Raw genomic sequence first — 26,437 nt, forward strand, 5'->3', positions numbered from 1 at the left:
AAGCTGCGAGTTGAAGACCTTCAAATAGCCCCAAGCAAAGAGAGTGATGGACAGAGAAGTGGAGTTCAAGCTGCGAGTTGAAGACTTGCTTATGAGTTGAGGCTGCCACGGTAAATCGAGTGAAGTAGAAATCAAATGGAGTTAAGATGGTCGGATCTATAGGAAGCACAGCTACACATTGATGAAGGACGGTGAAGCTTAATGACCCGGTGAAACCAACTCACTGAGGATGAAATGAAGATCTGGGAGAAGACCACACCGATGTAACAAATCGACTTTGGCTGATCCCTGGCACATCCAACAGCAAATGAAAATTACAAGCTCGGTCGAACAACCGGAGGACCACTTGAAATGGAAGAAGACAATGGGAGAGTGTGAGGGAGAAGAGCAGGGGAGAAGGCTCAGTCATGTGGGAGAAAATGGAGAGAGTGAAGGAGGGAGAAGCACCGATGACAGTCAAAGACAGAGAAGTGCCAGCAAGAGGGAGGGAGGGAGAGCAGCCAATGACGGTGAAGATGGAATGCCTGGCGACTGCAATGAGCTCTAAGGGAGGGAGTGACCCAAATGTGAAGGTGGATTCGGGGGAGGGGAAATGCAGGGAGGGTTAAAACTGGTAGGTCATATTTTTATGATCTAATTAATGCTCCAATAACGATAGATCCTAGTTTCAAATGCTCCAAAAGTACCTCATGCTCAGTGTTGAAACTTTTACCGTTTGCCTTAAAAGTTGGTTGGGTCAATTGTCCCAGCCAAACAACCATTCATCTCCAGTTCAGTTGCAAACCTTAGTTTCACAATTTCCTAGGGCCTTTTAACATTTGTAACGGCAATCCAAACATCACCTTTGTTGTTTGAATGAATGAATACTTCTTTTGGCAAAAACCAAAAAAATACAGAGATTGATTGATGTGTTAAGTAGTGTAGTTGATGTTTTAATTGCAAGTCAGAATTAAAATCTATTTACATGAGATGATATACTTTTCTCTTTATATCTCTTTGACTTGATCTTTTTGTCATAGGAAGTGCAATAAATCCTCTAAAATAATCTTTCTGCTAGTTTGGTTATCACCAAACAAAATTACCCAACAAGATTTATTTATAATTTTGATGAGACTTATTTAAATTATTTTCTATCCACATATGTTTAAGTTCATGTAAGTTAAATGGAGATGGTATGTTAGGAGTTGTCATTGTGACCACCCTTTTAGGACATAGTTGATGATGTTACGAAGAGTATTCATAAGGAGTACAATAAATCCTCTAAAATAATCTTTCTACTGGCTGTTGATCATTTGGCAAAAGCTTCTGATAAGATGGAAGCTAGTTTTTGTATCATTAATCAATCTCTACCTTCCTTTCAAAGGGTGGATCTTGATGAAGAATGCTAATCTCTACTATTTTGATTTATGAGTAAGATTTTAGTTTTTATTAAAACAAAATAAAAATACTCTTTAAGAGAAACATTGCGTGATTTTTAATTTTAGGATAACTAAAAGAGGATAATTTGTGTAGATATCCATTTTTCTTCTTTCCAGAGTGAAGTTAGTGACATAAGCCTCTTCATCAACTTTTGTTGATGAATCTTTCTTGATGTGACATTTCAGTATGAAGATTTTTCAAAAGATATCCCACTTGTTTATGTCTTGATGATGGATCATCAATGTTGTGTTTGTGGCTTGACATGGTTTTTATCTTACTGTTGGTCCATGATTTTTGTTTCATTTTAATTAGATTAGTTAGGGTGATTGTAGTGATGTCTAATGTTCTTAAGCTCACTCTTATGTACTTTACTTTTTAATTGGTGTTTAGTGTGTGAAGTTGTCTTATAAGATCTATATTTTGTAATCCTTCTATGTTGAACTAACGTCTTATTAATATATTTAATCATTTTATTAAAAAAAGTTAGGATAAATAATCCTTTTGAATATTTTAAATTTTAAGCGAAACTAAGAAAAAGTATATTTTTGGTAAACTTATGTTTTTGTAATGGAACTTTGGATTGATTATTAAAAAAAAAAGATAATAATAAAAATATAAAAACTTGATTTTTTTTGACAAGAGAATTATAGAAGCAAATAATAATGTTATATAAAACTAATAAAGACATTTTGACTCCATAATAAGAAATTATAGAAACAAAACTTCATATGACGGTTACTATATTATAAATTTTCATATTATGGGGTCAAAAAGTCTTTATTCGTTTATTTATTTATTTATTTATTAGCATTTTCATTAAAAATCAAAATTTTTAGGGAAAATGACAGAAAAAATGACAGGTAAACTTCATAATGCCAAAAACATCACCTGAATAAGGGGAATGCCATTTTGATTAGTTGAGACCAAATTGGGGTTTTTATGTTATATGCAATGACCAAACTGTCCCGAGTATTATTTTAAACAAAAGCCAGGGGGAGGCGTGGGTTGTTTCATAGTGTAATCCCTGGTTGAAGAACGACACGAAGAACAAAGAAGAGAGGAGAAGAGAGCAGAGGAGGAAGCTGCCGCTGTCGAAGAAGAGAGAAGAGAAGAAGGAAGGGCATATTTATGGTGTTGTGGTCACCGTTAAAGAAGAGAAAGGAAAAGAACGACTGTAGGGTTACATTGTGGGAATCGATTGAAGGTAAGAAAGAGAGAAAAGGAGCAATTTGGGCTGACACAAAGGTAAGTTTGTCTAAGATTCCTTCTCTATGTTTGTTGATGGGTAGTGAAACTATACAAATGATCAATGTGAAAAGGAGGTTCATTTAGAAACCATGTCAGTAATGCTTACAAAGTTACATTGATGATTTGTGATTATGATGTTTAGGCTCCCCCAAGCCAATAATAAGATATGTTTAGTTGAAAATACAAATCGATAATGTAGAGTAAGTACATGTAAAACCTCATACAAACCTGTTTGCTGATGACTGGACCAAGGCCTGTATCTGGATCACTTTGAACACTCGTTTTAAGTGTGCTGGCACACTCAACTAATATTGATTTCGTGAAAAGATATTATAAAGGCTGCAATTATATCCAAATTTGAGGTGCCTCAATAAATACAAAAGACTGCTACATTGCTAATGGCTTTAGAAACTAAAAAGAATTGGAACACATTTTCCACAGACATTATCACAATAAGTTCAAATAGTTGGACCCGGCTATCCTTTGACCAATCCCCTCATGGTTACAGAAAGGCATAGAAAGTATAAGTTGCTAACTTTAGAAATGTGAGATCATATTTCTGTACAAGATAAATTAATAGAAATGATACAACTAGGCAAAGGTGAAATACTTGCTTTAATTTGTGATCAAAATTTAACCAAAAGGATAAGGTGCTATTGAAGGAGTTATAATCATGAAATAAATTTAAGAGAATGTGAAACAAGATACCATGGCTTTGATTGTCCAACAAAAACAACGTGCTGAGAGCTATACACCCTTGTCCTACTGCACCATGTTTTCATTGTTGAACTCTTGTTTTGGCATTAGTAGATTTGGTTGATGATAGTGAAGTTGATAATCTTTTTTAGTACAATGATATAGCCCACATATGCATAACATTAATTTCCCATGACAATTGCATGATTTTTTACTCCCATATTGGACTTAAAACAAGAATTGATTAAGTTTCCAACCCAAATTGATTTTATATCATATCATGTGTACAGATAAACAATCTCTCAAAGGAAAAAGAAACCACAATGATGAATCGCACTTACTTAAACACGTTTTCCTTTAGCTGATGCTATTGAATATATAGCATTCCAGCCTTATATATAGAAAAGGATGATCAGACGAGCATATAATGAACACAAGCATTCTCATGAAAGCAGCATTTAAACAGGTTTTATGCTTCGATTCAAGAATAAAATTTTAAATGTTCAAAGAGAACTGAAAATTTTAAAACTTCACAATACTTGATTAGCTGTCCCTTGCTTTTCCATCCATCCAAAGAAGAGGACTTATGACATTTTTCAAAAATTTCCCTTTATTTGTTTTCCCTTGATCAAAATAGAACTTTAGTTGAGGGTCATATGAAGAGGCATCATAAAAGAGCCGGATTGAAATAATAAATTGATGAGATTACTCACAACATTCGAACTAACAAAAAATACAACTTTGATGTCGTCATCATGACAAATAGCATTTATAATATCCTGGAACCAATTGCAAAGATGACAAAATTATCCAATTAAAGTGGCATTTAAGCATAATATTAACTAGTTGTTTCCTCTAGAATAATAATTTTAGAATTCGTTCATTGATTTTTCATTCAAATACTCAAGTTCGAAATATAATACATCCAACTTGTTTAAATCTATAACTAGTTGCCTATGAACACTATGCATGAGAATGGTAGTAGGGGCCAAAAGTAGGGTTGGTTTTAAATGATTGCTGATATATACACTCGCATATTCTTCAATTAGATTCAACACTTTTCATAAGACACTCACTACAACAACCATAAATAATGAAATTTGCCCAATTCTGTTCCAAAAGAGTCAGTAGAATTTTATGTAAACTTGATTTATTCATTTTTATAGAAGTCAAAGTTGATGAATTAGTTTTAGCAAACAAAATTTATGCTACTTGGATTTCATACTACTAGGTTTGTCGCATTGTTGAACTATATATGCATTCCTCCACTTAACATTGTTCTTACATGCTTGGAGATTAATTGTTTTCTGACACGCTTTTAGTAATGTGTAGTGTAAAAAAAAAATGGTGTTGGAGGGAGAGACATCAACTTCAAAAGGGGCAAAGAATGGGTATGTCTTATTTAGAGAGGAATTTACAAAAGGACAAAAATTCGAGAGTGTAGTAAATAGAACTAATGAGGCAAAAGAGGCATGGGCAAGACTGTCTATCGATAAGAGGAAAATATATAGTGAAAGGGCCAAACAATTGAGGCACAAGAAGAAGAAAAATAAGAGAAAATAAAAAATGTTCACCCGTTACTCTGTTCGTCAATTCATGTCATTAGTGGAATTTGTTAAAAGTGATGAAAGTTTAAGACAAAGGATAGAGAATATAGGATTCTCTAAGTTGTGAAATGTGGATTGTGACAGACTCTCATGTGAGTTAATTGTGGCTTTCATTCAATCATATGTCCAGCAACACATAAATTCAAAATTAGGGGGAGGACAGAAGAAATTGAGGCAAATGATATGGGAACATTGCTTGGTGTGCCCCATATTGGGAAAGAGGTAAAAGGAGATGTAGATGAAAATGATGACACATATACGAAGTTGAGAAAAAAGTATGATAATGTTGTATATAGCATGATATTAGCTGATATAAAAAGTAGAAAGGATAATAAGCACTTTGAATTATTATTTATGTTGGTCACACTTGGGACATTTCCAGCCCCGACTTCAAGTGCAAAAGTTTGTGACAAGTTATTAAGGGTGGTGTGTTCAACTATGAATGGATATGAACAATATGATTGGGCGACGTACATCATGAATGACCTCTAAAAGGAAATAGAAGATTATGTGAATTTGTCTAGGAAGGAGAGATGCAAGTTGCACTGTGGGTGGATGTCTATACTTCTTGCTGGTATGTTTTTAGTTAAACATGTTCTTAAATGTTTTTGTAACTATTTAATTCAATTGGCTAATATGGGGTGTTCAGTGATTGTTGTTGCAGCTATATTTGGGTGAAAAATTCCCATTGTTAAAAGCTATTAACCATGACCTAAGAAATGTTATTGCATATTGGATGAACAAGAGACTAAAGGAATTGGTCAACAAAAAGTCAAAGAGTAACATAGGCTTATTGTACAAAAGAAAGTCTACAAAAGTGTAGGAAGATATAATAAGTGTTGCTTATCTACTACCGGTGTGTTCATAGATTTGTAAGTATAAATTTCATTAGTGTGTAATGAGTTTAACCATTTAATAAATGTGTTATGCAGGAATTAAAGGAAGTGCATCAAAGGATGATGGATGCACTTGATGAAAGTCATAAAAGGCTTAGTAACCAATTTGTGGAAGAGCTTATGAAGGTGCAGCTCCATCTAGAAGGGATGCAAAGTTTAAATTTGAAGGACTTTGTTGACAACATAGGTGATGAGGAAGTGATTCTTCCATCTGATAGTAAAGGTGAAAAAGGAGGTAGTGACAAAGGTGATAATGATGGAGATATTACTGAAGGTAAAGATCATGATCAGGAAGGAGGTATTGATGAAGGTGATGATGATGGAGAGGAAGGAGATAGTGAGAAAGGTGATAATAATGGAGAGAAAGGTGATGATGATAGTAATAATGATGATGGAGGGGATAAAATCATTGAGAGATTGCCCACCAATATTGTGTATGATGAAGAAAATAAGGGAGTAGGGTCATTAGATAAAGAGACTGACAAGGGAGAAGACCAAAAGACATCAAAAGGACAATCATACCAAGTCAAAAAATAACTTCTCTGTGGATTTCCATGTTGAAGCCCATTAAGAGGAGAAAGAGAGTGATAACTGAGAAGGACAAGTTTTTTAACATTGTGTCTCGCATGTGTTCAGGAGAGGAGGGTAAAAAGTAAGATATGTTGTTGATGGAACATTAGAAGAAGAGAAGTTTCTTCATCTTATTTGGTTATTGCTGTTTGACTTACTTATGATGTACACACGACAGGATTATAGTTACAATGTGTTATAAAGATATTGATCGAGATTAGTTGTGTACAATAGGTCAAATTAAAAGAGTAAGTAGCCCTTTAATAACAATGGTCAGTAGGACATTAATGGCAGAAACAGATGATGGAGGACAAGTAAGGCGACACATTTTTTGATGTTTTATTTTTTTCACAAGCCATGCATTATATGACTTGGCCAAATTAGCAATTATGTTGTCTCACCTCCTAAATGGAAATCATGACAATGGCCAATGGTCAATATCACCATGATCTTTAAGCTATTTTACCAATTCAAGACTAAAGCATCTCATATTGTTCATTACTTTTGAAAGGCACGATCAGTTCTAACATATATAATCTCATCTAACATCTTCAAAGCATCATCCTTCCTAATTTGTGTATTTTGTCTTAAGCCTCTATAAACCTTTGAATACTTTGAACTAAAATTCTCTTTGATATGCCTAAAGTAATAGGCATGCCTCTAAGCCCCAAATATAAACTGGACAGTATGTATTATTACATTATGTCTATATAATACAATCACCATTTTATGAGAGCCTAAATTTTTTTTTTTTCATATTATGCATAAATCATATCCAATCATCATTGGTCTCCCCACCCATAATGGCATATGCAGTAGGGTATAATTATATCAGTATCAAGAGCTGATGCAGATAACATGGTCCTCTTGTATGGCCATTGAGATGATTTCCATCAATATACAAAATAGGCCGAAATCCTCCCAGGAATCCTTCTATGCTACATCCATATGTGATGAATAATCTGATAAACCTATGGTTACTACCTTCCCATTTTGCCACTGTTTTTGGGTCTACTTCTATTAGTCTATTACAATACCAAGGAATCAACATTATGACTACTATGATGCTTCTTATATCTCTGTCAATGCTTTCTCTTTACCTCTCCATGCTTGATCATAAGATATTGATAAACCATATTTTTTTATAAATTTCACGTCTTATCTCATTTAGTGGTTTTTCTAGACAGTCCCTCAAATCATCTTTAATTATGGAACAAACTAAGCTTGGGGTCAATTTGTAATATACAATTAGATTGTCCTGTGATGAGTAATTGTGTTTTTCCTCAAACGTATGCATGTGTAAGAAACTTGACTCTTCCTACCCCACTTGATATGCAACGATCCTCTATGGATACCCATCCACCTTGCACCTCATTATCATTTTACTTACATAATTCTTCACAAACTTATATGCAAAATTATGTGCCAAACTATACTTATATAGTGCTTCTCTAAATTCAGCAGCATTTGTGAAACTCTTAGGAGGACCACAAAGCAAGTCCTTTCACTTCTCAACCCCGTGCTCAGGGATAGGTATAAGTACACTTTGAACTAAATATGGTATGTCTTGTGGTATTCTACTTGATGAAGATCCAACTATACATAATCCATATGATCCTTCTAAAGTAGACCTACATAAAAAAAATACTGACAATTAATAACAAATTCTTTTAAATTGGTGTACACATTTTTAATCATTCATGGGAGCTACTGTTGTAAATTCATCATGAGCAATCCTTCATCTATCAACTCATTCCCATCTTCAACTATATATAAGTATGCAAATTTATCATTAAATTTTACTGCTTGTTGCATGCCTTCATCATCTTCTATGTCTATAATAGTGTTTTCATCGAATCCCAACAATGTGCACTTCAATTAAAATCCTTTACCTTGAATACCAAGACATAAAGACATTATTATTCTAAGCTCATTTATTGACATTCCTTCTCTTATCATTCTTCCATTTGCTCTCTCACCAACATATTGAATCCTCCCTTTATTAGTGACCTTCCAACCTATATGAAAGAAGCAATATATTTCTTTCACTAATCTATTCATCATATTTACTATACACCTGCAAATACATGACATCAATGTTAAATAAACCAAAGTTTACAATATCATTCACTTGTAAACACTTAGCACAATTAGGATCAATGACTTCACTCAACTTTCAACAAAGCATATGTTGGTATAATGTTAAACCAAGACAAGATAAAAACTTATTCTTTCAGAAGATAAAACCAAAACCCAATTCTTGATATCCCTTCAAAATCTACTATCGTTAAACTAGATTACGATAAAAAATTTGAAATCAAACAACATATTTGGGGATGACATTTTCTTTCATTATTTCACAAAGTGCATTATGTTAGTCTCATAAAATGCATCTGCTTATATAATAATGATGAATATATAATCACCAATTGAGGCCACAAATTTATTAAGGAGTTTTTTGCCCACGTACCGAGTATCAAAGGCAGCTAAGTCAAGAATGAATATCACTACAATCACCTCCACCAAACACTAAAATCCATAAAAGATGTTGATGTAAGTTACCTTCCTAGCCTTCACTAACAGACTGGAGCTCCGATAGAACCCTCAGCAATTGTGGATGCAATGGAGGACACAGGGAGGAGAAAAAATTTATGCAGGATTACGTTTTTTTTTTTTCCTTTTCTGATTTTTCCTCTTTCTCATCTATTAAGCACTAAAGGTATTTATTTTTAATTTTCTACAGGGACCTCAAACCTTTACAAAAATCTAAGTCCCATTTTACAAATAAATTGCCAAATGGATATTTATCTCCAATTTGTCCCCAAAAAAAAAAAAGGTAACCCATTGCTCCCTTTATTTGTAGGCCTATTTAATATCTTTTTCCTGTGGCCCAGCCAGCCCATTTCGGCCGGATTGGGATGTGACAATGCCGTAATGCTCTCACTAATTAAATGCTATGAGCTGTCCCTTCATTAAAAGATAAATAATTTTTGGCCAAAAATAATAAATTAAAATTGCAAATCATAGTAAGGTGACACTTGTTAAATACCTAGAAGGGAAACAGCGAGCTTTGAACTGGCCAAAGTCAGTCCAGTAGAAAGCAGAAGGAAGCATTAAAACAGTTCTCAATTGCAATGGGGGAAGACCCACAAAAGCTGAAGAAGATAGCGGCGGCGGCGTATGACTACCAGAACGATCCGAGATGGGCCGATTACTGGTCCAATGTTCTCGTCCCTGCCCATATGGCCTCCAACTCTGATGTTGTCAATCACTACAAGCGCAAGTTCTACCAACGCTACATTGTCTCTGCTCTATTATTCTTTGTTTTTCGGTCACATACGCTTCGATCAAAGAATGATTGATTAATCCTTGTTGTGCATGTGCATTTTTTTCTCTGGAAGTGATGAAATTTACTCCAAGCTCTTATCGTTCTTTTTTTCATGATTGGTTTGTATTTGCTTCGTAATTCTCAACGAGAGCCCTTGTATGATGGGTCTAAACTGGGCTGTTTTATTATTTGCATAGTGGTTATTTTTTAGATTGGGATTTTTTTTTGCCGGTTTTATGGTACTTGTTTTAACGAGTTTTGACCTTTGGACTTCAAGTCTTCAGATTCAGCATGAATGGGACTTTTTTAAGTTTGCACAGTTTTTGTCATTTACTTTCCTTTATGTGACCTAAATCATTGTGTTTCGTTGAATTATAACTTGTGGAGATGAACTCTTTGATTTTTTTTTTTTTTAAATTTTCTTTTTCGAAGCTAAACTTCCATTTCCTCACCATTTCATCAGAATTATTGTGAATAAACTTGGGTTAAACAGGTTATGATTATTTTTATAGGCAACCTATTAATCAATTTAATTTTCCTGCATTTTAAATTTTAGTAACCTAATTTGCCCATGCGCCATGGAATTAGACTTTTTTTTTTGTTTTTAGCTGCTAATAGTATGAGAACTGAGTGCTTTTAAGGTAGAGTTTGTTATATCAAATTTCAAGTTTTGATCGATTTTGCTTCTATTGATCCTTTAGTCAGACTAGACACTGATCTTCTAGTCCAGGATTAATGGTAGAGAATTTGCTTAGTTACATACTTGCTAAGTTCTTTCATTGCTTCTGATTTAGTGTTTCTACAACATAGCATATCGTTCTATGGATTATTGACGTAATGTTTTGAAGTAGCTACAGATTAATAAGATTTCTTTTTTTTTGGGTATCTCAATTATCCAATGAGAACCAACCAAGTGCATATTTCGAACAAAATTATTTCACATTGACTGAAGTGCTTCTGATTCTATGAATATTAAACAGGATCCTGATCTCATAGTAGAGCCAATGTCTACCAGTAGTTCATCTCAGTCAACAAGACCATCAGCTACTTCATCATCACAATCACCCCCATCAAGAAATGACCAAGCTTATACACGAAACTCAGGTGAATTTATGTTTTTGCACTTTTATCATAATTGTAAAAGAATTTCAAAGGAAAGTTGGGGGGCAAAAAAAAAAACACGAAGTGATCCTAAGAAGCCTAGCTTAGCTTGATAGTTGTTTTCTTTTTGGCCTTCCTTGGATGCCAGCTTAACTTGCTGTTTATACTGAATGTATAACAACCTTGATGCTCCAGGAACAGGATCAACAAATAGAACTTCAGGAACATCAGCAACTGCAGGTTCCAATCCAACTCCCTTGCGTTGGGAGCGGCAGACAATTCATTTTGCTGTCAATGCTTGGGTAAAGTCTTTTGACTTACACACTTAGCATATGAATTCATTCGTGATAATTAGTTATAATTTCCCATGCATACGAACAGTCTAATGACCATGTTTAAATCAATGTTTTCTTCATTTTCTTTGTATCTGAATGCTTGGTTGAATATTTATGTTTATAACAAAATTTTGATTATGATGCTTTTATGTCAATTTATGACACTGTGGATTATATTTTTGGGTTTCGAATGTTCATATTTCCACTGTTTTCCCTTGTGTATAATAAAAAGAATGCTATATTTAGGAACGAAATTAATATTTAGAAAAAAAAAGGGTACAAGTTTTGTTATTTGTCATGTTTTTGAGGCCTCACTTGTCCATATAGTTTAAGTTTACAATTTTCAAAACATTGGCTGAATGTAAACAAATTGTCAAAAAGCAGACAATCATAAGAGTAAAAGGAGAGAAATGATGCAAAGATAGGAGGGACCAGTTAAAATACTGGTAAAAGGTATATATGAAGGAAAATCCGAGAAAGGAGAGAAAAGGGGAGTATTGGATCTGGTTTGGTTGAGATAGTCGGTTATCACTTGCATGTTCCTCTTTACCCTTGATGTATATGAGTATTTGTGGCTCGAGTCTGTGATATGTGGGAATCTAGTGTTGCTTCATTGGTTGGGAATTGTGAGTTGGGAAAGCTTTAACTATTTTATCAAGCGATTGTGTCAATTTCTCCATACCAACAGGATCTGAATTCTCTGAGCTTGTCTTTGTGTTATTAGTTATGGTAACCCCTCTATTAGGTATTTCTCATATTCCTGTCATAGATCTTCTGTTTTGGTGCCATATTCTTCGCTTGTGTTTGTGCTGATAGGTAGTTCCTATTACTATATCTAATATGTCAGAACTCTGTTAGCTAATGTCCCAGACATCATCAATCTCATATAATTAGTGCCATTAGCATCGATATTTGCCAAAGTTATGCAAATTTATGACTTTACAGATTTGAAAAGCAGCTTGTGCTTTGTAAGTTGAAGCAAATTATCCTACTTCTTACCCAAGTTGGTTGGAAAGTGGTTGTAAATATGTTGATTGATCACTGATGATGATCATTTTTATTCTTCTGATACAAAAGCAAGTATTCTGCTACAAAAAGCCATGGAGCACCAAGGACCATTTTTGGATGTCCAAATCCATTTCTTTAGCCTGCAAATAATCTCCTGAGAATCCCCATCTCCTGTACAAAAGATAACTGGGAATCAACTGTTTCATTCATCATTTGCTCCGTGGATGTATTTTACTTTTATGCTATGAAAAATTTGATGAAAATGATCAAAATGTTGATTCCATGAAAAGTGTCTTATTCATTTGGAAAAACCGTGCACGTGTAGGCACAGTAACCCTATCATCTTATCTCCTAATAGGATTCTGTCAAGATTACAGATAGATTATAAGAATATAATTAAATCACAAACATATCTAAAACAAACGTCTAGTGGCACAAATACTGGGAAGAGAAATATAAAGCTGAAGCATATAAATAAAACTTAGGGCAGAGGATGTTTCCAATGGACCTAGCTATTTCACCAACAGGGGGAAAAAAAATCAGTTTTTATCCTTGCTGTCAAACTGTTCACTCATCCGGATTGTCAACCTTGAAGCCTTTCTGTAATCTCTTCACTCAGGTGTTCGTCATTGCTATGCTTGCTGTCATTCCACTGGTACCTAGGAGTATTTCACAAAGAGCTTATCGACTTTCCTTTTTGGGCACTGCATGCTCTTCTCTGTACTCCTTGTACTCGCAGTATGGGGTGAGTTCTCTTTTCTGGTCTATAATTATATTATTTCATTAATGTTCTCATTTCTGACTGTTTTTACTACTTGTTTTGTGCTATTGCAGAAACCAAGAGCATGGAATTTGCAGGCCTTGCAAATATACCTCCAGTCAATAGTTGGAACGAAGGATTTTATATATTTATTATACTGTCTTTCATTTGCTACTTCACATCTCTGCCTCAAATGTGAGTATTTGTTGGGGCATTGATTCATTGATTTTTTTTTTTTTTTCCTTGGCATATTTTCTATTGCCATCAATACTTTCATTATTTCATCTCACTTTGATGTCTTATCCTTTTTTATTTTTTATTTTTTAATATATTTTTGTTGCAGTTGCTTTGATCCCCGTATTATGCCGGTCACTGGAGCATGTTGCCAAGTTCCTTAGACGTAATTTCAGTCGATCCACTCTGTACAGGTGAAATTTATTGTACTTTGATTATATAGAATTTGTTGTTTTGCTCTCATGAACTGGCATGATTCTGCTTTACTAATTATTTGCATAGTTGAGCATGCACCATCCTCTGTATATCATTTAACTTTTATACTCTGCTTTATATTTTTTAAACAGAGAAGTTATATAATTATAGTTTCTCCTTTTTTTATCCTGTTAAAATAGTGTTGAGTGTTGACTTTAAAGAGTTCGAGTAATTATCTGTCAACTAAAAAATTACTATTTTGAAATGAAAAATGGTAAATATTGAATTCAGGTTAGTAACTATGCTCTAATTGGAAATATAAATAATCAAGATTTTAAAAAGTAAATAAATAATGGGTTGTTTCTAACCTTCAAGAAACCCTCCATAACTACGTACTTTCTTTTTCTCTCCATAAAATCTTGAAATATACATAATCAAGATTTTAAAAAGTAAATAAATAATGGACAGTTATGTTTTTTCGCCCCATAAAACATAACTACTTACTCTTTCTTGTCTAGCCATATAACTGGCATTTTTTTTTTGTGCCTTGTGGACTTCGTATATGATTGCAGATTCTTCTGGTTTTCCCAGATTTAATTCAAATATGATTGCTTGAAAGCTACCAATAACTAATATTTGTTTTTATTTTTTATTTGGATAGGAAATATATGGAAGAATCTTGTGTTTGGGTGGAATCAAATACAACCACCCTTAATATCCTGACGTCACATGTTGAGATTGGGCTTGGCTTCCTTCTGATCATATCACTGCTATCGTCTGTTTCTTGATCTTTCCTAACATTTATCCTTAGTTTTCCCTTTCTGCAGATTCCTTTGTATTGACTGTTGAGGATAATGAAGACTTCATTTCTTTCCTTGAACTATATGCAGGTGGCAGCGCAACATACTACAAACTTTCATGTATTGGCAGGTTTGTTTCGTTTCCTTGATTCCTGTTCAAGTAGTTGTCATAGATATTACATTGTCTTTTGTCCATGTGATGTGATTTATCAATGGAAAAACATAACTTTCTTGTGATTAATTAGATGATATCTTTGGTAAGTTTAAAAAAAAAAAAATCTTGAACAAAGCAGTACTTCATACATGAGTACATATGCCAAATATTTTGGGGTATGTTTGGTTTATCAACAAAGAGTGGTAAAAGTAAAAATTTATGTAATGTCTATTATATCCTTGTCATCATTTCTAATCAGTTTCTATCTCTTTTTTAATATTTTCATTAGAAGTATGGGCATGAGGGTCATTCTCTTTATCTTTTTCTTTTCTTTTTTTCCCCCCTTTTTGCATTCTATTTCGCCTGCCAAATGAGCCCTTAGTTTATATTTGTCTTTCACAGATTTTGTCATGATTTTCCAAATTTCTTTAGGTAGTAATGCAGTGCATCCCTGGGCAACAATTATATATATTATATAATGAGTTGTTGCAGATCTCACAAAATTTTCTGTTGCTTTGCCTAAAATTCCTTTTACAGATTTTGAAGCTCATGTATCAAGCTCCTGTTACTGCTTCTTACCATCAAAGTGTTTGGGCTAAAATTGGGAGGACTGTGACCCCATTCATCCACCGCCATGCTCCGGCATTGAATGCTCCTTTATCGGCAGTCCAAAGATGGTGGTTCAGGTAGAAGATGCCTGGGAATATACACAGGCCATGTGAAATGTTACTCTTTTTCTATCTTGAAATAGAAAGGACTCCCTATCAATGACTCTGTAGCCGGTAGAACTGAAGCTTTGATAATGATCTATTGACGAAGATTTCGTTTTGGAGTATTGTATCTTCAAAAGCATAGCCTGTAGGATTGCATATTCCAGCTAGTTCAGTCACTCAATGCATTTGAAGCCAAGGTGATGAAAATGCATAATAATAAATAGATATTGATGAAAATCTGACTTAGATTTATACATTTCAAGAACCTTAACAAAAATATTTTGTTGTTTAAATGCTTTAAATTTCACATTAAAAGCAGACTACTTGCTCTGTAGGTAAGTGTTGATACCCCTGCCTTTCATAAAAACTTGGTCAAGTACTTCGATGGTTTTAATTTTCAAACTGACTTTGAGTTTGAACTATGAATTCTAATAGTGTGTCAAAAAAGTTTTTCCCCATTTAATTCTGGCCTCTGCAAACTCCTCTTTTGGCTTAGAACATGTTTGGTGAGAGTAACTGCCTGTTCAAATCAAAACTGAGGTTTTTTTTTTTATTATTAAAAAAGTAGGCAACCTCGAACCCTGATTTCAAGTGACACAAGGGCACCATTCGTGCCACCAGGCCAATGGACGTTAGGCTCAAAATTATGATCATAAGATCTTTTAATGTAAAATCAAATATAGAAAGCTAGGTTTTTTAAAAATAGATAAATGAATTAATGAGGGGAAAAAAAAAAGTGAGACTTCATTTGGAATTGAATATAAACGTTGTTAAAACTTTGAACACATACAGAGATGGGTGACCCTATGGGCATCATCATTCATAGAGCGAGAATCCCACTTGGTAGTTATTCAAAATGATGAACTCTCAGTTATAATCATAACGCATATTTGTTTCTCGCATTAAGCACGTCTAATGGCTAAACCCCAATTCCTCTGGAGTATTGTGAATTTTGCAAGCCTTATACGAGGCTTGAGTAGCCATTAACCATACGTTCTCTGCTTCATTTTGGTTATTATTAGTTGGACAGCTAAGGTACCTCTGATTGAATTTACCTCTAAAAAAGCCAAGTCAATTCCATTCCCAGTTGAATGTGTCTTTAGCCAGCATATCCATGCTAATTCCAATCCATCAAAGATTTCTCATAGCCTGCGCTTGTTTCATGGAAAAGGGATTCAAGGAAAGGGCAAAATGTAAGAGAAAGTGTTTTTATGATATTTGGTTGATGGCAAAGTGGTTTTATTCAAAAAGGGAGCTTCTCATGCCTATGAGCCCATAGTTCAGCATCAGAACACAATGCTATCTTCTAACAAAGTGATTAGAGTAAAACGAGAGCTTCCCACAAGTTACCGTAAAAAAAGTTCTCATTTTCACCTCAAACAATTGCTTCCACACAAGTATGAACATGCTATCATTCTCACTCCCTTTCCCATTTTGATTTTGTACTAAATCAGGGCATAGTTTTGCATTTAGGACTAAATACCGTCCTCTAGAGGGAAAAAGGTGGGGGTGGGGGTAGGGAAGAAAGAGGAAAAGATACGACAGTCCAATATATCTGAGCATTCACAATCCCATGGCAGAGGTCTTCAAAACTGCTTATTTTCTTCCAAAGATGCTTCTGTTTCAGAATTCAACATGCTATTTCAGACTTCGCAAGCCCCCTTCACTCCTATCAGGGTGTTTTGTCTGTAAATTATTGCTAAACCATTAATTTCACTGTTCGGAAGAAATTTTCTATTCTATTCCCACAATTACATAAGCTACATTTCCCTGTTGATTAGAAGTTTCAGAACTCAAGATCACTGATAAACTAGTGCAGCCCATCACAAGTCGAGATAAACAAACCTGTTAAGAAGTTTCTCTTTTAACTACTAGCCATCAGGCCAAAGAAAAACTTCACTTCGAGCTCCGGGCCATCTAACCGCCCTATTTCTTCCTCATCCCCCCAAATCGTCACGCCTTGATCTTTCATTTCATAGGATGATTTTACTGTGAATACCCCATCAGAGCAAACATTCCAATCGTATTGTGCTTTGCCACTATCTTCTTGTAGTGGCTTTACACCTACAAGCAAATTTTGGAACGCTTCCTACTTCCATTTAGTCCAAGCTAACAAAGTGTCTTGGCAACCTAGATGCCTACGCAGCATATAACATTAAATGGGATAGCAGCTGAAACTGAGTTTATTTCGTTCCCCAAATGCGCACATAATAAGTAGAACTCAAGTATGGCGTGCCGCAATTCGTCCAAGTAGGTTAGATGATAAATTGAACCTGAGATGTCTTCAATCACAAGCTCCCTCGGTTCCTCTCTTCATTGGATGTTCCTCAGAAGCTAGTGTCACGGGCCTCTGAGAATGGACTTTCCCGTCGATCTCCATCGCTCATCGGAGGATGTGAAATACCTTGTAAAGAGAGGTCGACGTCAACGGTTTTTTGGCTGTGAAATACCCCTACATGAGAACATTCCAAGGCACAGCACGTCACTGCGGAGCTCCAAACAAGCAGCGCGCACAGATCAAACTGGAAAATATTGCAATTGACCAGAGAAACCAACAGAAATAAGGAATCCTTACGCGGTGGTCGGGGAGAAAAAGGGCCAGTCCTTTCAGATTTTGAGGAATAAACGGAAAAAAATTTTTGGGAGCTTGTCAGACAACCAAGTGACCATCCCACACAGCAGAACTGCCTGGGAACGATCCTCTGCGGCCAAGTCGAGCCATGATGATGGACGACCCAGCCAATAATCACGCTCCGATCACCTGGTCATGATTCATCAACCAAGCTGCGGATCTTGTCTCCTTGATACTCAAGGACACAGAGGTACGAGCCTATAGAACAGATCCTGTTCAAGTAAGGTCGTGCCCTTTTTGGATCTGTCACTCGGTTATATCTTGTTTTTTTGTTTGTGTTATAGCCGATGTGGGATTTTAGGGTCGGTTGGTTTTTTCTCGCTCGGCCCAGATGAGCGTCTGGGTCTAATGAATTTGTGTGGGTCAGTTTCAACTTGCGTCCTCTACTTTCTTCACTACAGAAAATTTTTAAAAATTTTTTTTATTACATTGGCATGTGGAAATTCATGAGAGAGAAGTAATATCAATTATCAAATGCACTTCTAAACTAAAGAGTTTCTTGGGAAAATTGCAAAAAAAGACCTTGGAATTGCAAAAACGCAGATAGGGACCCTTGACAACTTCACTTTGGGTTTTGACAACTTCAGGGAATATTATTCTTGTCAAAACCCAAAGTGAAGTTGTCAAGGGTCCCTATCTGCGTTTTTACAATTCCAAGGTCTTTTTTTGCAATTTCCCCGAGTTTCTTCCTATAAAACTAACAAAGTTCCGCTCTTTCTTGTTTGTGCAGAATTTCTTTTATACCGAATAGGCTTATAGGACATTCAACCTTCATAGCTCCATTATTTGCATTTGCTAAAATAAGAAAAAGAATTTACTCTTGCATATAATTTATGATTCCATGTCAATCATTTGAAAAGTAGTCATGTTATGTGTTCTCAAAAGGGGTCCGATGGAGCGAGTCTTTGGACCATCACCTGAATTGCTCATTGAAGTAAATATGATGTTTTCTTTTGATCACGATGTTATGCAAGTTGTTATTCTTACCTTCAACCTAAAAGGTTTAGACTTATCTTGGCTTATGATTGTTATTTCGTAAGCTTTTTATTGCCTACTAATTTTTGTTCATTCTTTGATCTTTTCCAAGTCTATTTTAGTGTTTGTGTATCAATTTTCATTTACTTAAGTTTCTCTTTCAGTTAGCCAAAACAAATTATTATTTTAGAAACTAATTTTTGCTTGATGCAGTGAAAGTTTTAAAAGCAATATCATCAAAGATATAACTTGAATTGAAATGTGAGAACAAGTCCTTGCATTGTTGGATGCTTAAAAAATGAGACCATTAAAAAGGAGGGGAACATCATAAAGAATGTAATGTGCAATTGCACTTTCTCAAGCAAAAAAGTTTGCCATGTTACGTATATATAAGTAAGTATTCCTCCGGTTCCTAATATCGGACCTAGTTAGAATATTGATTTTGGTCCTAAATATATGACATATTTCTTATATTTACCAATTCTTTCTTAAATTACTCCTATTAAATAATTAAATATCACAATAATACTTATTACTCATTAATTTTACACATACATCAATTCTACCGTTTTATATTTTTAATAAAATAATTTAAAACATTTTTTGAAATGTCATTTTTTTTAAAGAAGTTTTAACTGAGGGTATTTTGGAAAACATATGCTATAGTTATGATTATTACCTAACTTAACAAACTTCTTTAATTTAATCGAAGTAGTTAAATAGGTCTTATATTAAAAACCGAAACAGTATATCATAACTCCTTTTAATTTATGTAAGTATCACAAGAAGACATTTTACACTCCTGATCCAGTTATCGATTATACCTATCGATCACCCATTTCTTGAATACAGTTTTTAAGTACGCCTTTGATTAAATTATTTATATTTAGTAAGAGCTTATAAGAGTGTATCCTAACTAGGGGTGTTCAAATTGTCCCGTCCCGGTAGGTCCGTCCCGATCCTGATAACTTTGGGACGGGACGGGATGGGATAAAAAAATTTACGAGACGGGACAATACCGGGACGAGACAGGACACGGGACGGGACACGGGACTGGGTCGTCCCGTCCCTGTCCCGTCCCGGGGTATATATTATAAAAAAAAATTGCAATTTTCAATTTATCCGGTCCTCCCTTCGTCTCCTGAGCCCTAAATTTCTAGTAGTTCATACTCATTACTCAATTACTCATAGAGGTTCAGTTCATACTAGCCATACGCCGCGCCTCGTCTTGCCGCTCTCGCCCCTCAAAATCTCTCAATCCAATTGAGTCTGCGACCGAAGGTCTGCTCACTCCTTTCCCGACTCTCGCGCACAAGGAGATAGCTGAAGCTAAAGCCACATTTGGATCTTGAATCCGGACCACCGTCTCGCTAGCGTTCTTTGTCAGATTTTTTATCTTGCGCCCGCACTCTGTAGTCTGTACTGAACTCTCCCGCGACCTCGATGGCTTCGGCGCCTCTGCCTTCAGGCACGCCTCTTCCTCGTCGTTCCTTCCCCGCAGCTGCACTCTGTTACTCCTGCGATCCCGACTCTCACACACGATAGTGACCACCGTAGAGCTAGCGTGCCCGACTGCCCTCTCTTCCTCGGATTTTTTGCACTCTGAGTCTCTGACGCGGGTGAGTACTCTCCCGCCTCTTCTTCTTTGAGTCTCCACTGATTCTCTGCCATTGACAATCACTGAAAAGTATAAAATTACCCATGATTGCATAATCCTGGAGCTGACTGAAAAATTGCATCGCCTTGAATGAAAATTCTCGCCGTGTCTCTCCCTGCGCCAGCTCTGTAGTGCCCGTGGTGCCGTGCCTTTGCTGTGAAGTGTGAACACACCCTGAATCAATTCATCTGCGAGGTAACTGTCTCTGCTATTTTTTTTTTAAATTTCGGACAACTTTGCTGTGATTCTGTGAAGTGTGGTTTGACTGGCTGTGGGGATATATATTGAATTCGAACTGAGGATATATTGTCATTTAATGGAAGTGTCATCCATGCATGATTCGAATTGAGCTTAGTTAAATGATATATATTGTATTTGATGTCAGATTGTTGTCTGTGTTGTGAGGATATATATTGAATTCGAACTGGGGATATTGATTACTGATTAGTTAGTTAGCAATTTCAGTTGTAAATTATTTGTGCTTTTTTTTTCTATTTATGCAGAAAAGAAGTTTAATTTATTTTAAAGATGTCGAATGCACAAACTGGTCAAGAAGATTATAGTGAAAATGAAAGTAGAACTATAGAAACACCTGTTAATGAAAAGGAAAAAGACACTGGTTTGACAAGTATTGAGGGTGAGGAAGGAGATGAACCAAGAGGAAAGAGACAGAAATCTGCGGTTTGGGATCATTTTGACAAGCTTCCTTTAAGCCAGACAAATGGGCAACTTCGAGCAAAGTGCAAGTATTGTCCAACAACAATTGCTTGTCACTCTTCATATGGGACAAATGGATTAAAAAAACATATAGAGAGGTGAGTCTTAAATCCAAACCGAATTAATAAGAAGACACAATCTTTGTTGTCAAGCTCTCAATTAGGTTCTTCTAAAACATTGAGTCATCATGTATTTAATCAAGAAGAATGTAGAAAAGATGTTGCATTATTTGTTATATTGGATGAAATGCCTTTTCGAGTTGTGGAAGGTGATGGGTTTAAAGAAATGATGACTAGGATAGAACCCCGTTTTCAAGTCCCATCAAGAGCGACTGTCACTAGGGATTGTTTGGGTTTGTATCTTGAAGAAGCGAGGAAGTTGAAAATGTATTTTAAAAGAACCAAAGTTCGTGTTTGCCTCACTACAGATACATGGACTTCTTGTCAGAATTCTAACTTTATGTGCTTGACTGCTCACTGGATTGATGAGGAATGGATATATCAAAAGAGAATCTTGAATTTTTGTGTAGTTGAAAATCATAGGGGTGATACAATTGCATCAGAAATAGAGAAATGTTTATTAGCTTGGGGCATTGAGAAAGTGTTTACTATCACAGTTGATAATGCGTCTTCAAATGATAATGCAGTGGCAAAATTAAAAGATGTTTTGAGCCATTGGAATGGTTTGGTATGTAATGGGGACTTCTTGCACTTGAGGTGTTGTGCACATATTTTGAATTTAATTGTTTGTCATGGTGTGAAGGACATGCACAAATCTATTGAAGGCATTCGCAATGCCATTAAATATGTGAGGTCTTCTCCAGGAAGGTTGCTTAAATTCAAAGAGCTTGTTCAGAAAATGAAAATTGACTCTAAGAGCCTCCTAACCATGGATTGTCCAACTAGGTGGAATTCAACTTACATCATATTGGAGAATGCTATTAAATTCAGTAGCGTCTTTGAAAGAATGGAGAAAGAGGATAATGATTACACAAACTATTTTGTGGAGAAAACATTAATTGGTCCTCCTGATGCTTCCAATTGGAAAGATGCTAAAGAATTTATTGTCTTTTTAAAAGTGTTCTATGACATCACTTTGCAATTTTCAGGATCACTTTATGTTACCTCAAATGTATGCTTTCAACATATAGCTGATGTGTTTGTTATCCTGCATACAAGGGCAAATAATCCTAATTTTCTGGTGTCTGATATGGCTAAGAGGATGAAAGTTAAGTATGAAAAGTATTGGGGAAAGTTGGAGAATCTCAATCCTTTGTTGGTAATAGCAATGGTTCTTGACCCTAGGTATAAAATGAAGTTTTTGAAGCTTGCTTTTCATGAGATGTTCCCTGATTCTACACAACGTGAAGCCATGACAAATAGAGTCACAAATGCCTTGTATTGTTTGTATGACTTCTATTTAAGTGGGCATGAAACAAACACATCTGAATCTCAAAATCAAAGTCAGACACAAGCATCAAGTGAACCTGCTGGCTTAAGTCAACTTCAGATGGCAATGTTGGAATCTAGGCCTCTACTGCAACTATTTGTTGCCCAAAACGAGGTTGAAGTTGAAACAGATAAATATGCAGAAGTGGAGAGGTATTTTCAAGCTGAGTTAGTTGATGTTCTTCATCCTAACTTTGATATTTTGACATGGTGGAAAGTAAATAGTTCTAAATACAAAATCCTTTCATTGATTGCACGTGATGTCTTGGCCATGCCTGTATCCACTGTATCTTCAGAATCTGCATTTAGTACGGGAGATCGTGTCATTGATGAATTCAGAAGTTCCCTATCATCAAATATGGCTGAGGCACTAATTTGTGCACAGAATTGGTTATCTCCATCTACATCAAAAGTAAAGGGATTTGATATTGATAACTTCAATGATCCTGATATTGGTATTTTTTATTTTTTATTTTATTTAATTTATTTTTTCAGTTTTGTTTAAATACTTTATAACACTAAGGCACTAACAAATTGTTCTTTTTATGGTGTTTTTTTTTTTTGCAGAAGAGCAATTAACAGCTTCAATTTCAAATCTCTTGGAAAGTTAAATTGCTTTGTAGTTGGCTCATGGTTAGTTGTTTTGATTTATCTTTAATGTCATGGATTGAAATTTTTATATTATTATGTCTTGCTTGTTTTGGTTTGAACTGATTGTGTTATGATTGTCTTGAAAATGAATTATGGTGGATTGTTCTGCTTGGATTGCAGATTTATTATTGTGCTCTTGATTGCTAAAAAGTTATTCAAAATATTAAAGACCTTGAGAATGCAAGACTTGCATTGCTTGCCTTGTTTCTTACTTATTAGCGTCAATTTTTTCTCCCTGTTACATATTAACATCAAATTAATACATGCATTAAGTTTTTATGCTTCTCATGTCCCCTCAACTACATCACATGAATTAAGATAGGATCGATGGTATATATGGTCATTGAATGGATATTAATTCATATTTTGTAAATCAAGTATATGTTAGTATATCTCTTTTAATGAGTTTAATTTTCTTTACATGTTAATAACTATATTTTTAGGAAAAAAATAATTGACATACTTATTTGTTGATATTTGTGCCATTTCAAAATGGATAAGATGAAAAAGGACAAAACATGAACGTGTGTGTGTTGTAAGAAAGTTTGATATCATCAATCAAGTGTACTGTGTAGAGATAGCAATCATAGAGTGAAGACAAGTACTGGTTTGGAGTTTTGTATTCGGATGATACGAACACATCCAAGAATCATGCAATATATATATAAGTCCTCCATATGTATGTGTGTGTTCTCAACTGCTATATAATTTAACAGATCTTTCTATTATTAATGTAGGAGAATGTGCTTCAGTGGCGACTCCATGACCTTCAGGAACAAAAAAAAAAGAATGGTGGCCTGCAGGATTTTTAATGTTACAGTTTATAGAGGTGCAGGATTAATTTCAGATGCTGTTGGTGTTTTCAATATAATATCAGTGAAGCTGACCCTTGATTGTGAACTGTAATGAGGCATAAATTTAACAATGATAAGACATGTGCATTTTGTTGTAATTCTCATTAAACGGACGGTTGCATGGTATGTTAATTTGAGTACGGTGTTTTTCATTAATTAGGTAGTCTTTGATTTAATTTCTGTAATATATAAAGAGTGACTGCAGTCTGCAGAGGAGTTTTTGTTAAAAAAGCAAGCAAAGGCCCAAAATTAACTTGAATTTACGGTTGCTTCAAAAAAAAAGCATCAGGCCCAATTCAGAAAAAGTCCAGAACTGAAATTTAGGGGGCAAAAAAAATAGAACGAAAAAAAAAGAGAAAAACATTAGGCCCAATTCAAAAAAGGTCCAGAATTGATTGGGGGCAAAAAAAAAAAAAAGGGACGGGACATGGGACAAAAATCCCGTCCCGTCCCTGTTCACCGGGACGGGCCTGTCCCGGTCCCGTTCCGTCCCGTCCCGTCCCGCGAACACCCCTAATCCTAACCATCTATTTGCGACTTAAAAGGAAATGAAATGGTGTGTTTTGGTTAGTGCGATGTGAAACATCTATTTAATCACAATCATACACTTAGAATAAATTGTTAATGCGTCTTATTGAATCTAAATCTGTTGAAAGGGAATTTTGGACCTATGCTTTTGTTCAATAACTTTCCCACCGTATTGCATATTCCAATTTTAGTGTTAACAACAATAATTTTACAATATGCCAATAAGAAGAATGAGGATATAAGTACATCCTAAATGTACAAGTTCGTTTTTTTATGCCAACTAAATATAGAAATTAGTTGAGAGGTAAGTTTTAATACTAAAATGTGAAGTCTTAATTAACTTTATTTATCAAATTTGATATTTTTTTTCCATAAACTTCCTTCATTGATTGCACAAAATAATGGTTGCAACCAACGGTTGTTTTCAGACATAATAAGTATTTCATGAAAATTAATACTACTTCTGATCCTAAATATAAGAACTAGTTTGCAGAGAAGGTAATATGTATATTTGGTTCATGGGAAAATGGTTTTATTAAAAAGAGAGCTTCTCATATATTTATGAAAAAGTTTTTTCTCACTGCCATTCTCAGTCATCTTGCAGTTGTCATTTTGTACCATATCAGCCCATTGTACAGCAATATGAAACAATGCTAATCCTCTAACAAAATGATTACAATAAAAAGAAAGCTTTCCATTTGTTTATCTGAAAAATACAACCGTCCAATATAGCCAGAGCACTCAAAATCTCAAAGTAGTGGCCTTCAAAACACTGTTTATTGCTTCCAAAGATGCTTCTGTTGCAGAATTCACCATATGCCGTTTCAGACTTTGCAAGCTTCACCCTCATTTCTATCAGCATGCTTTGTCTTTAAATTACTAATAAACCATTAATCCCATGGTTCGAAAGAAATTTTTCTATTCTACCCCCAGATCCCTTTTGTACATAGGCATCCTCTTGATACAATATTCTATATATCTTCATTCCCATAACTACATATTCACCACTGGTTAGTAATCACTAACAAACTAGTGCAGCGCACTTTAAGTTGAGATACACGCACTGTTAGAAGTTTCTCTCTAACTACTAGCCATCTAGCCAAAGAAAAACTCCAATACTTTGACCTCCTGGCCACTTGGCTGCCACATTTCTTCTTCATCCTCATTTCTATCAGCATGCTTTGTCTTTAAATTACTAATAAACCATTAATCCCATGGTTCGAAAGAAATTTTTCTATTCTACCCCCAGATCCCTTTGTACATAGGCATCCTCTTGATACAATATTCTATATATCTTCATTCCCATAACTACATATTCACCACTGGTTAGTAATCACTAACAAACTAGTGCAGCGCACTTTAAGTTGAGATACACGCACTGTTAGAAGTTTCTCTCTAACTACTAGCCATCTAGCCAAAGAAAAACTCCAATACTTTGACCTCCTGGCCACTTAGCTGCCACATTTCTTCTTCATCCCCCCAATCTTCACGCTTTGGCATTTCATTTCAGAGGATGATTTTACAGTGAATACCCCATCAGAGCACAAATTCCAACTGTACTCATATTGTGCTTTGCCACTATCTTCTAATAGTGATTTGACGCCACTTCCATTTAACTTCATCAACATATAATTAAGGCATCTCGTTCACTGATAGCTAACAAGTCTACATAGCATATAACATTAGCGGGGATAGCTGCTAGAACTGACTTTGCCAGGATGATTCGGCCTTCAAGTGATTAATCTTTTGGCGTTGCCCCATTTTTCTGACTCTCTGTCTTTATTTTATTCCCCAAATGCACAATAAGTAGAACTCCACGGATGAAGTGTTGCAATTGGTTTGTGCGATTTCATGAATATAATTACGCCAGAATTGCGTTTGCTGCTACTTCCAGAAAAACAAAAATTTGGG

The 26,437-nt window shown here is 35.1% G+C and overlaps 2 protein-coding genes, 1 long non-coding RNA gene and 1 other non-coding gene across 4 annotated transcripts; 2 read left to right on the forward strand and 2 right to left on the reverse strand.

Moving 5' to 3' along the window:
• Positions 1 to 419: 419 nt before the first annotated feature.
• Positions 420 to 6,403, forward strand: LOC114739625 (spore wall protein 2-like). The gene is made up of 3 exons (XM_028927708.1): positions 420 to 603; positions 5,101 to 5,192; positions 5,903 to 6,403. The coding sequence occupies exons 1-3, from the start codon at positions 420 to 422 to the stop codon at positions 6,401 to 6,403; spliced, it is 777 nt and encodes a 258-aa protein (XP_028783541.1).
• Positions 6,404 to 9,518: 3,115 nt separating this feature from the next.
• On the forward strand, positions 9,519 to 15,403 carry LOC114739615 (transmembrane protein 33 homolog). The gene is made up of 9 exons (XM_028927697.1): positions 9,519 to 9,738; positions 10,745 to 10,868; positions 11,061 to 11,167; positions 12,828 to 12,953; positions 13,043 to 13,163; positions 13,312 to 13,396; positions 14,059 to 14,172; positions 14,288 to 14,327; positions 14,889 to 15,403. Exons 1-9 carry the CDS (start codon positions 9,571 to 9,573, stop codon positions 15,039 to 15,041), a joined length of 1,038 nt encoding a protein of 345 aa, XP_028783530.1. The 5' UTR covers positions 9,519 to 9,570; the 3' UTR covers positions 15,042 to 15,403.
• A 1,372-nt stretch (positions 15,404 to 16,775) lies between these two features.
• Positions 16,776 to 17,934, reverse strand: LOC114739632 (uncharacterized). Its single transcript, XR_003739618.1, has 2 exons — positions 17,640 to 17,934; positions 16,776 to 17,549 (listed from the first exon to the last, which is right to left on the reverse strand). It is a non-coding gene; the product is annotated as an uncharacterized LOC114739632 (long non-coding RNA).
• On the reverse strand, positions 17,709 to 17,926 carry LOC114739650 (small nucleolar RNA U3). The gene has a single exon (XR_003739620.1). It is a non-coding gene; the product is annotated as a small nucleolar RNA U3 (small nucleolar RNA).
• Positions 17,935 to 26,437: the final 8,503 nt, after the last annotated feature.

Source organism: Neltuma alba, unplaced genomic scaffold (genome assembly GCF_004799145.2).
Source record: "Neltuma alba isolate B1F8T4 unplaced genomic scaffold, ASM479914v2 tig00000472_pilon, whole genome shotgun sequence".
Lineage (NCBI taxonomy): Eukaryota > Viridiplantae > Streptophyta > Magnoliopsida > Fabales > Fabaceae > Neltuma > Neltuma alba.